This window comes from Parasteatoda tepidariorum, unplaced genomic scaffold (assembly GCF_043381705.1).
Source record: "Parasteatoda tepidariorum isolate YZ-2023 unplaced genomic scaffold, CAS_Ptep_4.0 HiC_scaffold_910, whole genome shotgun sequence".
In the NCBI taxonomy this organism is placed as follows: Eukaryota; Metazoa; Arthropoda; class Arachnida; order Araneae; family Theridiidae; genus Parasteatoda; species Parasteatoda tepidariorum.
Genome location: NW_027261954.1, coordinates 2,649 through 17,728, shown reverse-complemented (window position 1 = coordinate 17,728; position 15,080 = coordinate 2,649). Strand labels below are relative to the sequence as shown.

The 15,080-nt window shown below is 30.7% G+C and overlaps 1 protein-coding gene across 1 annotated transcript; it reads left to right on the top strand.

The window, feature by feature from the left end:
• Positions 1–3,357: 3,357 nt before the first annotated feature.
• Positions 3,358–14,188, top strand: LOC107436134 (pancreatic triacylglycerol lipase; the record flags this gene model as incomplete). The annotated part of the gene is given in 6 exon segments (XM_043055892.2): positions 3,358–3,504; positions 4,392–4,521; positions 5,224–5,334; positions 9,508–9,630; positions 11,278–11,553; positions 12,787–14,188. Coding segments are annotated over 6 exon segments (822 nt in total), but the record flags the coding sequence as incomplete, so codon positions are not given.
• Positions 14,189–15,080: the final 892 nt, after the last annotated feature.

The following is a 15,080-nucleotide window of genomic DNA, read 5'->3' as shown; positions in this document are numbered from 1 at the left end:
AAGTGCCGCCAATCTACACTTAAAATTTTAAATAAAACACTTTGTTTAAAATCAAAGAAGTCAATCGGATTTCGGTTGAAAATGAGCCGATATAGAGTTCAGCATAGATTCAAAACAATCATATCGCCATATGAACTTGAATGAATAAGATTCCAAATGAAATAACATTTCCAAAACGTACGTTTACAAAGATGAAGTTTCATGTTGTGGGAATTGGTACATTTTCGTTTTTTCGATAAAATATTTCCCTCCTGAAAAAATAAAATTGCATCTTGTTTTGTTTTTGGCAAATCCCAAAGACAAATTTTCGTAGCGTTAAAAATGGCGACAAGAAAGAATTGTTTTTTTGTTTTTGTTTGGTCAGCATTCTTTATTTTACGTTTCTTAGTTGCTAAATAATGATTTTTATTGAAACTTGAAATTTTTTGATAAAAATTGTTGTCAAGAAACTTTTTTTACAAAATTAAATTTCATAAAATTATTCTTCTAAAATTATTATTCTATCTATTAAAATTATTATTCTATCTTCTAAAATTATTATTCTATCTAAAATTATTATTCTATCTTTTTGTTCATTTTAATTTTTGAAGTAATATGAATCTTAAAACTATAGAATGTAAAGTTTAAATGGGCCTTTCATGTTATATCATTAAATTTAGTAAAACTATTTCTTGGGCATTAGGTTTTAACTCTTAGAAGAATATACATATTTTTTCTGTTAATGTACAAATATTTTTCCGATGTGTTTTGGATATACCTTCCCTAATAAAAAGAGATACCATTTTGTTTTCGTTTGCATAAGAAAGAATATTTTTATATTTTTCCTTTTTAAATTTAATTAGCCACAATAAAGAAGGAACGTTGCAATGCTACGTGCTTCATTAAAGACGTATCTAGAGTCTTAGTCTTAGTCGTGTGGGTTGGTCGGGGTCCCTGAGGCCATGATGGTCCTTTACCCCTTCATCATAAAGTAAGTATCGTTGAGGTGAAACCTTGTGGTGATAATCATCGCTAAGGCAGGGAGGTGGTGACGACGACTGGCTAGCCGGAACTCATCGTTGGTCATCCCGCTGCAAGGCGACCGAGCCCCCGGCTCGGAGAACTCGCAAGGCACGTCCGTCTTCTAAGGCGTCTTCAGCTGGAATGGTGACGTATCTAGAGTAACTGAATCACTGTTCATATAGAAATCGCAGGTATCCGTCTCATACAACAACGCCCCCTATAGTTCGTTGCGATCGTGAATAGCTGAATTCTAGTTGAAATTAATCATTTTCTCAAAATTAAAAAAATACCTACTAAGAAAACGATTAAAATTTATCAATAATCAATATAAATTATATTATGTTAAGTAATTCGGATAGTTCTTTATTGTTGTTTTCCGAATTATATAGATTCAGAAATATATACTATTCTAAAACTATGACAGTTCTGCATATTCTGAAATTACATTTGTTCATTGGAATGAAATAAGCAATGTTGACTTCACTTTAGTTTGTAATGAACTAAAGACAAAAAAATTTATTTTACCGTAATACACGCATCTGCAACAGTATGGAAATTATCGGTTGCAAGTTTGTTGATAATAGAAAGGTAAAAATTATTGAGAAATTTCTTCAAATGTTGGGCTCGTTCTGAAAGATTTGCCAATGTACTGGGTCTTTTTTTCAAGTTCTTCTACCTTTTTCTAGGAGAAATTTTACTTCTTATTTGCTACTAAGAAAATGGCATCACACTTAGCTAACGATTATGATAGAACTAAATGCCTGATATTTTCAGGCTCCCGCTAGAAAGCGTACTGAACGTTGCGATCGCGAATTTTATGTTTTTTATTTCAAGTTGAACCTTTTTATTTAAATAACTTATTATTGTCTAAAAATTTTAATTCTTTAAAGAAAAACTAAAAACTTCAATAATTGATTTAACTTCTTAAGATATTACATTAGAACATATTTAAAACGGTTTTAACTTAGTCTTGTGCGAGGTCAGCATGGTATGCAGGGAAAACAATAGAAGATTGCATTGCAAATTTTGGGGTTGGAGAGCGTCATCAAAGCCCACTAGTATATTCGTCGAAAAGACGTATTGTAAGATTCAAAAAAATTAGGTTAGCTTAAGCAATAACATAAACCAAGATATAGATTAAAAAAAGCAGGTGATTTTTGGAGTTGAAAAAAATTCAAGCCGAGTTTGTGTGAGCATGTGTAATGAAACCCTTACGGAAAAATATAGTATTTAGTTTTTGCTGAGAGATGTGGACTATTGGTTATGGAATAAGAAAATGAAGAAGTTCGAACTATATCATCACCTAAATAATTTCCTGCAGTTAAACTAGTTCTGATGCCACAGTATGAAAATTACCTGAACGGATGGAATTTTTAAGGTTTGGTTTACTTAGAAATGATAAAAAGCTTCCTGATATTTAAATAAATGTCAATTTTTATATTAACTGTATCTTCAACTTAATGCTTGGTACAGTATGTTATTTAAATAAAGTATGTTTTTTTATGTTGTCACGTAACTTATATCACCTGAAATAACAATCACATTAGGTCATTAAGACTGACTACCTATATTATATAAAACGCTAATACGTATCAATAAAATCGATGATATATCTTTTCTCGCGTTGGCAACAGTTTTCATTTTTAATTGATAGGCTTCGGCGCGCAAGAGCACGTAGTGAGCATCATATGGCTAATCTATATTATATAAAACGCTAATACGTTTTAATTGATAGGCTTCGGTGCCCAAGAGCACGTAGTGAGCATCATATGTCTAATCGGGTGAATTCTCACCGAATTATAAAAAAAATCTTATCGTCATCGTAAATTATCTTCATCGAAGCCGATGCTTTACATGCGGTGCGGCGTTCACTGCTATTTCATATTGTTTTACAACACATGGTTTTAGCCCTCTGGTGGGAAAGACTTTAAAACAAAACTTACAACAGTTACTTTTCTCAACAACTGAAATTTAGAATAGTGTGATTACAAAAAATATGTGAACTGTTTGCGATTTCAAATTAATATTGAAATGCACAGGTTTAGAATTTTCTACAGTGAAAAGTTTTCGGGACTTCAGTGTTCAAAAAAGTATATAAAAGCTAGACGTTAAAAACATATCCAATGAGCGAGCAAAGCAACCCAATGAGAGAGCTCTCCAACTCCCGGAAGTGCGATAGCAGTTCCGGGGGTTGGAGAGCACCAGCGAGCAGGGGGCGAAGCCTCCTAGTACTAATATAAAGTGTTTCATATTTTTCATTTTTTTTATTTTGCGCAATGTACAAATCATTTTTCATTGTAACAGTAAAATTATTGTAATGTGACCATTTTATATTCCTTTATCGTATTCTTTTAGGAATATAAAGATCAATTTTTCGTAAAAGGAAACTATAACGTAATTTTAGTCGATTGGACTTGGGGAAATTTTCCAGATCCGGTTGGTGGAGTTACAAATTCTTACGTTGTTGGAGAGCAGATGGGTTTTGTAATCAAGAATATTATGGTAAGTTGACATTGATGTTGTGACTCTAGATGCATTTGTAAGTTAAGGTTGTTTATTCTAGTTGCAACTGTAAGTCGATGTAGTTATTCAAATTTTTTGATTAATCAGTATAATAGTATATGTGTGATAAAGTAATTATTCTAGAAATAGCAATCCGAATCTCAGAAGAATCTCCGAAGAATGTAATGAAATATTGTTTGAGGTTAAATCATAAAAAGGATTTGTTCTAAAATATTATTAATTATCCAGTATTTCATTTAGTCGTTACATGACGCCAAAATATTTTAATTACTTTATTTAAGTTAAAATAGTTAAATTAAAAGGTGTGTAATATATTAACCATTTGTAAATGTATGATAGCCAGAGCGATTTACTTAACTCTTGTCGAACGGCGATATACAGCAAGTAGTCAGTTGAGTTTAGGATTATGCATGATTATCTGTAAAATATGCGCCCTCGGTGATTTTCAAATTTAGTATTGCGCCCTTAAGGACAAACAGGTTGCCGACCCCTGTTCTATAGTGTTTAAACGAGAACTTGCAAGAAATTGTTACTAACAATGAAACATTTGTTTCTTAACGTTTAACTTATAATTTATCACAAATCGTAGCAATTATGTTTTAGATGTGTTAAAAATCACGCGGCATATACCCTAAAAATCAATAATGAAACATTTAATTGCAAAAAACTAGTTTTTAACTGTTTTAACTAACAATGAAACTGAAACATTAAATTGACTCTATTTAGATGAAAAATTAAGAATTGTATTCAAAAGTGTTTATACTTTCAAATACAACTTATATTTGTATTATGAAATATCACATATTTAATTTATTAATTTGTTACAATTATTTTATATTCTGAAACGTTATTTATTATTTTTCTAGTTGCAAAATAATTACGAAGATGGTTCGAAATTTTACCTTATTGGTCACAGTGCTGGTTCGTATGTGGTAACTACGGCTTGCAAATTTATAAGGGAGTGGAAATCAAGTCATAAAATCAGAAGAATGACACGTACGTATTGAAAGTTGCATCATGATTTCTCTGTATTATCCATATAGGTTATATGATTATTCATAATTTAAAGAACTTACTTATTACAGAGTAAAAATTAAAAACTAAAAGCAAACTTTCAAAAAATTTTGATTTTAATTCCCATTTTAGTTTTTTGATTTCAACTTTATTTTTTATGCTTTTTATTAATTTTATTTTAGGTTGCATTTTATAATAACTTAATTATTGCATATGAATAATTAAAAGGAAAAATAAATGAAAAAACATAAAACTATGTTTTTCTTAACTGAATTTCCATTTTTAGTTCCCAAACACATGTACGCATGTAACAAATGTATGTATGTTAATTTCCTTTTGAATATGAATATTTATGAGAATTGTATGTTATCTAATTTATTATTTTTAACTCACAAGTCAAACAGTAATCTTCAAGTTTTATTTTATGTATTACGGTTTTATAACCTAAAATGGTACGCGGAAAATATCAGGACTTAAAACAAGAACTGTATTACTTTTAACTCACAAGTCAAGCAGTAATCCTCAAGTTTTATTTTATGAATTACGGTTTTATAACCTGAAGTAGCACGCTGAAATATCAGGACATAAAACAAGAACTGTATTATTTTTAACTCGCAAAACTTTGAACGGGAACTTGGTTATTTTTTAACAGAAATCACAAAGTTTCTTTTGATTACATTATAGTTTTAGAACCTGGAGTAGTTAACATAAAAGAAAGGGAATTCCCGCAAACTACAGCTTATCAAGAAGCCCACTTTGTTGATGTCATGCATTCCAATGGTGGAACTTGTTTCCGTAAGTAATAGTTATTCATGTAAAAAATAAATAAATAAATAAGCAAAAATTATGAAAGTAAGGATGTGCTCAGAAGAAAATTTCTCTTTTTTTATTTTTTTTTTTCAACTTTCTTTGAAAAAGCTTTCTTAATTAGACTGCGGTTTTAAAAATTCATAATACTAAATTTATGAGACAGGGCATAATCATTCCTCCCAGAATTCTTGTTTTTATATCAAAAATTTCCTGACAGGTGGCTCTTTAAGCTTCATCTACCATTTTCCGTTGCTTTTTGATGTATAAACAGTCCGTTGCCTGATTACGACATTGTGACTGATGGTGAATATTTAGAAACCACTGTCATGTGATATTCATTCACTGAAATATTTCGAAAATGTATTATTAATTTACAGTTGTTTTTCTATGATATTCAAGTTTAGTACTTGTAGCGCCACCTGTTGAAACATTTTTGAACTAAAAACAGGTCCATATCATCTTGTAATCTATCACAAGTTCATATAGATAAGATTAAGAACTATTTTCTGTTTTAAAAAAAATTATAATCCATCAGTTTAATTTAAAACACTTTATATGAAAAATAAATTGAAGAATAAATCGAATATATCCATTCCTGTTAAATATAATTTGAAAAACGGAGTGGATAAGGGTCATTCTCACAAAAAGGTGGTTTTTTTAAGTTCCTTAGTAATAAATATTAGGAAATACAGCAGATTTCTTAATATTTTTCTTCATCATTTTTCGTAAAGTTCTAACTAACAAATCATATGCATTTCTGCTAAATGTATTTAATATTTCATTCTTATTTTTTAATAAACATGACTTCAAAATCCCCGCCATGGACGTCCTTATGTCTGAGACACAAAATAATTTTTAATAGCTGTTAAACAATTTAAATGTTATTTTAATGATTTTTGTAGTTTTAACTAGTTAAATGTTTATAGTAACGTTTTATTTAATATTTTTTTTAAAAAAATTATCATTATAAAGTAAATTACTAGTAAACTTTGTCCATCAAAAATGAAATCTCCCTCCATGGACAATTAATATAGTTCGGTAAATATGCAATAAAGGGCAGCATATGCGAAATCCCTAAAAGACAGCTGCTGGGAAAGATAACCATTCTATTTTCTAATGTTAACTATCAGTTGCTTTTGCTCTCTTTGATGTCAGTGTTGGATTGTTGTGTTCAAATGGGGTTTGGCAAAGTTCTCACCGTATACTCCGTGGACATCATAAAGAAGGTAAGAGAAAATTATTTTATTTTTGATCGATGAACTTTTGATTGCAAAAATAGTATATTTAATAAAAATAATTGCACCATTTTTGTAACTTTAAAATCAAAACTCAGTAAAATTCAAGAACTAGTTTTTGTCTCCTCCGTGGACATAACAAGTCCATGGAGAAGACACAGTCAATGGAAGAGACAATGTGTTAGATAACCATAATACAATTTTAATAATTGAAAACCTATTTTCTTTTAATTGATATTTTTTAAAATGGAACAAATGTGTTAATTTGTTTGTATTTTTAAAGAAAATCAATTAAGTTTAACTTTTTCTTATCGGAGAAGTAAATATTGGCAATTTTTCTAAATAATTTCTGTGATGTTTAGCATTTATTTTCTCTTCAAATAATAAGAAAAAAATGGCAAAACCAAAACGTAAAAAAAGAAAGCAATCAAATGCTCAAATGCAAAAGAGAAGGGAACAGAAAAAACTTAGTATGAGACAAGTTAGACAGAAATTAAAGGAAAACCCTATATTGTTTGAAGAAAATAAAAAAATTAAACAAAAGAGCAAGAAACTTCAAAATCTGTATTGGAAAAAGATTTGACAGAAAAATCGTGATTAAATATACTTAAATTTCTAGAAATTGATAGAGCAAGCCGTTTGTACCCAGGGAAAAAAGAAACAATAACAAGAAGAAAAAGAGAAAAAACAGAAACGTTATTTGAATGACAGTATGTTTAACTTGCATAAAATGTTCATAAAAGAGTACCCTCAGCACTCAACTTTCATGTGGAGTCTGAATTTTTATTTCAATAGTCTGTACATTTTAATTTATTAATATTCAGTAAGAGTTACTTAAAAAAGTGTACACCTAGGTTAAAAATGGATGTTTCCTTTCATAGCAGCATGATTAATCGGAAGTAGCTCCATCTCTAAGAATGAAATATTTTATTATTTACTTATTAATGTTAAACTCAAATCAGTTATACCCAATAGTTAATGAATTAATCTTCATTGACATTTTATATTTCATGAAATAAAATGTCTCCTCCGTTGACTTTTACATCTCCTCCTTGGACGAGGCAGAATTTAAAATATTTTAAATCTGGTAAAAATAAAATAGAAAACTTGGCCATTATTATAAGGACATATAACGAAAATAAATAAAGGCATTTATGTCATTTTTATCACTTTTTTAATTACTTTAATTTAAGAAAAATCTTTAGTCTATTTATACCTTTTTAGTGAGAATGACCCATAAATGATTTACGTATCATTTTAGGGAATTTGAGTTAAAATAATATTAAGTTTGATATTTTGACAATAAGAAATTATTTATTATATACAAGTTTCCTATTAGCGAAATATCTAAAAGCCACTTTGACAGTTTTGTAACATTGATCAAGGTTCGTGACACAAGGGAAATGGAAGTTAAGAATTGAAAAAATTCAATTGGCTTAAAAACCGGAGAATAGAGTTATCTCCAATTTTCTCTTCTTATGTGAATAAACAAATATAGCGTCAAATGATGTATTTTAATAATGAACATTTATGTGAATAAAGTAAAGCAAGGGGAATAATTCACAAGTAAGGATGCAAAATGAACATACTGCAGCTTTGCTTCTGTAGTATGTCAACCAGAACCTTCATTAGTGTATGAAATCAAAACCATAGTTCAAAATATCGCCCTTATCCAGACGTTAAAAAAAATACTGCCTATTGAAAAATTGCTAAGGGTCCCCTTCAAACAGAGGAGGGATTTTATTTTCTTCTTTTTCAACCACAGTGAAAATATTTTAATAATTACTGAAAAATTATTTTATTATGTTTCTATCGATATTTGAGTTTCATGAAGAAGAAAGTTACAATAACTTCCCTCGGTTAAGTATCAATCAAAACAAAGATTTTTTTCACTTTTCTAGACTCGTAATTCTCATAATATTTGTATAGAATATATTGGCATAAACACTAAGAAAAAGAACAAAGTTAAAACTACCTGAATATGGCAAAGTTTACCGTTTTTCTTGCTCTATGGGAACACCAAAAATCTCAGAAATTTTCCCAGAAGCGCATGATAATGATATTGGTACACAATGGTAATGATTCTTCGGATTTTTTAGTTATAATTTTGGTAAGATGAACAACAAAATAGGATTTAATAATGTGTGATAAAATTTAGTAAACGTGGTAAATTTAGTAAATCGTGAAAATGTTCATGGACCTTAGAATAATGATAGTAAGGAAATCAACTAAAGAAAGTTCACGGCGATAACAATCAATTGGTGAACTAGCTATTCAATTTTTTACTTTGTAGAGTGCATATTAGGGTGGTTTTAGTGGATGGCGAAGCCCTCAACTAGCTAAATAATTTTTCGGATATAAATTTGCCTAAATGGATACTTTTAGAAGTATCTGTCTCTTCTGCGTAAGCATCTAGACAAAAGTTAAGCTAATTGCTGTGTTAGATCCAAGTGAAGACCTAAAAAATGAAGCAATATATTGTAAGTATCCCTCTGGGAAACATCTTCGAATCATCCAGGGAGGATGATTTGAAAATACGGTGTCACAATTTTGATAATCTTCGTAGGGGATGGCTTCCCCCCTTTGGGACCCCATTTGCATTTTGGTAACAACGCACAAAGTCTAGCCCCTTATCTCAGAATATTTTAATAAGATTCGATTACTATAGACCCTTGGTCCATTCACAGGCTTACCAAAGAGGTTGCTCACCCGCTTTCTGACTTCTTCCAGTGATGTTTAACTTTGGTTTTCTACTAACAGTAGGATGTTCAGAATAATAGTTTTATACCAGTTGGCACCTCTAGAGTGTGCCGTCCAGGATATTTGAACGTTCGTTTCTTATGACCACCATAGTGTATATTCTACGAAAATTTGTAAATAAAAACTGCAAATAAAACATGGATTTAAAATGTTAACATTGCAGCACAAATTGTGGGACAGATAAAGCCAATTGGTCATGCTGACTTCTATCCCAATGGCGGAGTCTTAGAATTGTCTTGTTATTACGAAATTGTGGAAGCTATTTTAAAAGGGGATTCTTTGTATGGTAAGTACAATTGAAAAGCAGGCTATATGTTGATCTCTGTTGTATTGTAAATTAAGATTCATCTGCATTATATAAATGAAAAAAAGTGCATTTCTGTATGGATTCGACTTAGAAGAAGCATCAATCAGGGAAAATAAAATTTCTCTATTCGTAATGCTCCGTAATAAATGCCTTTAATAGTATGCTATGTTTTAGGCACTCTTGTTTAAAATTACGTCAAAAGTTTCCGTTACACGTCAGATAGTGTAGAGTAATATTTATAACACAAAAGATATTTAAATTTTTCAAATTACTTCTGAAAAAGAGCAACAACTGTATGGAGTAATTTACTTTACTTTACATAGGGAGGTGTGGCTGAAAAGATTAAAATCAGTTTGATATCCGAGGAAAACCCTCATTTACACAACCGTTTACGTGCCGTTTTCATCACTTGCACATGTACCACGGTGTGATACTGGCTTCGATTGCTGGGGCGAATTCAAACCTCCTTCAACTCAGGATAGATGCTGTTGTATTTCTTTCGTTTCGTTAAAAATTTCGAATATATATTTTAGAAATTCGTTCAAAACTGACTGAACAGAAAAATCAGAATTTATTACACGTAAATTCAGGAAGAAAAATGAATATCAGCAGAGAATTCTCCACATACTTGCAATTGTTTTAGTTTCCTCTTGGAAAGTATCACTAATCTCATTTTGCTCTAGATCTATTTAGAAAGTGTATATAACGATATTAAAATTATTTTAGAAAGTGTGAAAATTTGAACTGACAAGGTGAGAGGATTTCTCTTTTCAATGGTCAAACTTTTTAAGTATCTTTTGAAAGACATGTCGTGAAAAAATTTTTCTTTTTTTACGTTTGTTGTGGATTATTTACTAGTATTCTTATATTAAGTTATGTCAATTGCCCATAGTTTCTAAAATTATTCGTTGTATACATCCTCCTACAATCTCACCATAGCGATATTTTATTAATTAATTTTCCTTGTACGATTCCAATTAGGCATCCGATTATCTTTCATAAATACTTTTTCCATGGGTTATTAAGATTATACGGAAGCTGTACTATTGGGCTATTGGGGGTGGGGACAGAGTAATCTGTAATGATAATTCGGAGACAAAGCTGGCATATATACACATTGCAGTACAGCAGATGATGGTACAAACAACCTAGCTTCCTCACCACACTCTCTGAAACATTATGTTCCGATAACCTGTATTAAAAGTTACTTTGTACTATCGATAAATCTTTAAACTGCTGACCTCTGGTGAGAAACAGAAATTAGTGATTGAATCGTAGAGTGCGCGGAAAGGGATTGTTTGAAGAACGGAGAAATTGACAATCGCAGAAACATTGCATGACATTTTCTACACGCTTGGTCAGTGAAATAGGCGTCTCAAAATAACTCTAGATCTTTCCTCTCCCCACTTTTCTCCTCTCCATTTCCTTGGTTTCAATAAATTTTACGTTTTTTTTTTACACGCCAGCATGTTTAAATTTCTTACTGAAACGAAAAAGAAGGATTTTTCCTGAAAATGGTAACGAGACGGGAAACACGTGCAGACTGGAAAAATCGCATTAGATTGAGACGCCTACGAAAGATAAGATTACAAAGAGATAAAATACTATTATTTCCTTTTTACCTAGCCATTGTATCAATTCTTGTTCCACCAATATGCAATCACCTCCAAGTACTGCAATTCTACAAAGTGTCCATTAACCACCCCGCAGGATTGCAAATAGGTGCGATGTGTGACAATTACGAAGATTTTCTATCCGGCGCATGCAAACGTTGCTGTAGGAAAGATTTCTCAAATTGTGCTGTAGCAGGCTTTGATGCTGAACACTACTTTCCTCACAAAGGTGAACCTAGGAAAGAGAGAAAGTATTACTATGAAATAGGACTTGTTTGCCCTTATAATGGTAAGTAGAATATAAGCATACTGTCTAAAGACATTTGAAATTCATTTTAGTTTAAACAGAAGAGCCGCAATGAAAAATAAAACATTCGAAACTTCATAAGCAAAATAGAAAAGTTAATCTTAAAAGTATACATTTTTAAGTCGTATATATTGATTTCGCCCTTAAATAATTGAAATTATACTCATTGATGTACAAATCAAGGACAAATTGCCATTTCAAACTTAGAAGCTTAATAAAAGTAGGTAACATCATTTTCTAGTTCAGCTTAATGTTACAGTAACTCGCAGGGTGTTTTGTAATCAATATGCATTTATAAACCTTTTAAAAAATCAAAAAGGATAACAAATTATTATTAAATGACGGGGAAAACGCAAGACTATCACACTACTACATGCTATCAAAATCTGACAAATCACTACTAGAGAAAGCAAAGACCTGTTTGACTGCCGAGAGAAATTGAAAAGAATTGAGTTCTATTTATTAGAAACACTTTTAAGGCAATCATCTGGTTCTCCTTCCGCTTTTCTCGGAGGTAATAGACAACTAGTCAAGTTTTCATTCTAAGACATAGTTAACTATTAACCGAGCTTAGTACCAAAACGTAAATATTTTCCTCGGAGATGCCATTTCTTTGCTCTGAATGAAAACAAAAACTGATTCTGAAGCGTGAGTAGAGGTTTTCGCTTCCTTATGCATAAAGTAAACCTCGTTACCTTACCAGTTGAACCTCTTTTCCCATTTTGGATATAACCTTACTTATGAGGCGAGCCTGAACCTCAAACCAAAACAGTTAAGAGGTTCTGCCCCGTTCGCGTTTTGCATTCATTAAGTTTTGATAGCATTTTTTAACGCCTTCCTTGCTCATTTGCGACAATATTAATTTAATACTCATATTGCAATAATCAATGTTACGAATATTATGTTAGTCAAATATTCATTGCGAAAATATTATGATATCCGGGTCATGAAGGTTAGCCAATGAAATCAGGCAGTCCTGGATATTTCAAAGCTGGAAAAAGCATGCTTTAATAAGTTAATTTTTAAGACCAGATATTATATTACATTTTTTTCTCACCTGTTTTTTTATTTATAATTTTTGTAACACTGGATAGTTAAATCTCTTATTAATTTCCAAATAATCTTTTTTAATTAGAATACTGTTTTAAATACTACCCACTTAAATGGACAATGTATTCAATAAATAACTTATTTATTTGTTTCTGTTTTTTTTAGAGAATTACGAGTTTAGTATTTTAAAAGATTGCTAAACGAATGGAAAATATTATTTTGCATATATTATCAGCTTTGCAGTTTTAGATGCAACACATCAAAATCAGTCACTGGTCTTTTATATTTTGAGATATGAAATTTCTAATTTACCCTCTTCTGACTTAACGAATAGGATGACATGTTCTACGAAGAAGAAAATAGGAGGAAAAAACGCTGTAGAGGATGTATAAACTACATAATATACAATGAATTAAAAAGTATCTACAAAAAAAACGACACACTTTGAAGAATTCGTACTTGACGTAATGTGCACTGAATTTAAAAAAAGACACGCCTTCTCAAAAGAGCTTGTAATCTACATAATGTATAATAAATTGAAAGAAAAAAAACGACTCACTCCAAAAAACTAGTGTTCTCAATCATAAAATAATTAAAACAAATTACACACGTTAAGGAACTTGTAATTTACATAATGAGTTTTTAAAAAACAGCATGCTTCTAAGAACTTGAGATCTAAATATACTATTAATTGAATAAAAATAATAATAAAGCAACGCGCATTAAGGAACTTGTAATAAACAAAGATTCACGCTTCAAAGATCTACAGAATATGTAATAAATTTTTAAAAAAAAGACGCAATTCATAGAACTTGTGTACTAAACAATAACAATGAATTGAGAAATAATAATAAATAGTACACATTTTAAAGAAATTGTGACATACATAATATAATATAAATTTGAAAATAACAACAGACTTCTAAGAACTTGTGTTCTAGTTTTAAATATTGAATTGAAAAATAATAATTAAAAAAACTACATACTTTAAAGAACTTGTCCTATGTATAATATAGTATGATTTAAAAAGACACAGAATTCTAAGAACTAGTGATATAGATATGCAATGAATTGAAGAACAATAATAAAAAACCAACACGTTTTAAAGAACTTGTGATATACATAATATGCAGCGATTAGAAAGAAGGAAAAAAACAGACCTGCCTCTTTGAAAGAATTTGTGATATACATAACAGACAATGAATAAGAAAACCTGAAATGCTTCAAAGAACTTATTTAAATACACAATGAACTGGAAAAAAAATGAACGACACGATAAAAAGAAATGGCGATATATATAATATACAATGAATTAAAAAAAGAAAATATTTTTCAAGGAACTTTAGATCTAACTATTAAATTTTCATCAATGTTTTTGCAACTTTACTCAGAAAAGTTCTCGATACATGATTTTCCGCAAAAAAGTAGAATCTATTTTCGAATTCGACATCCTCAGTGATTTAGATAAATAGCTTATAAAAAATAGTAACTGTTTTTAGTTGTTCAATTTCTTGAAGTGATTGTAAATCTCACATTACAATATAGCATTAAAATTTTTATGAATTGTGTTGAGTTTTTTATTTTTACTATATTCTGCTGCAAGTTAAGAAAAAACCATGATCCTTATGAAGAGAACCTGTTTGCATCTGCACGCCAAATGCAAACAGGTTCTCTCCAAAGTGCAAGTCAAATGGATTCCAAGATCCCAGAGCGAACGTATATCAACATCACCAACTCTTGAAACATTATACAGCCTTCTTTTTGCTTGCATTTTGCTCATTTTATAGCAAAGCTAAGTTAACTATTAACCGAGCTTAAAGCCAAAACGTAAATACTTTCCTCGGAGATGCCATTTCTTTGCTCTGAATGAAAACAAAAACTGATTCTGAAGCGTGAGCGGAAGTTTTCGCTTCCTCGTTTCTCACTTTGGATATGACCTTACTTTAAGGCAGGGTTTCTTAACCTGTGGTTCATGGACCCCTTAGAGGTCCATGGGTCATATTTTGGGGGTCCGCCAACTTCTCCTAATTTTTAAAACGTTTGGATCAATAATATTTAATCATTGATCTTTTTTTTTCTTCTAAAAGATAAAAATACATAGGTACATATTTGAAACTACGTGATCGAGATACCTCAAATTCAGTGCTGACTGCACACAGTCAGCCCTGTCATATTTTTAACATCCTCCACTAACCGACTTTCAGTTTGCACCATCAGAGGCAACCCCCTGATGACGTCCGCTGTGCTATTTCTTATCATCCCCAATAAAGCTATGTACATTTGATACCTTGTCCAGGTTACTAGATCTAGCATTTTTTACTAAGAAGAAAGCCCAGTTTTTGAAATCTGGAACATTACCCAAACTTGGATTTGGTATACCACAAAAACCTCTGGTTGAGGCATCTCTCAAAGTTACATATCGTATTGCCAAAAGCAAGAAACCGCAGACTAACGGAGAG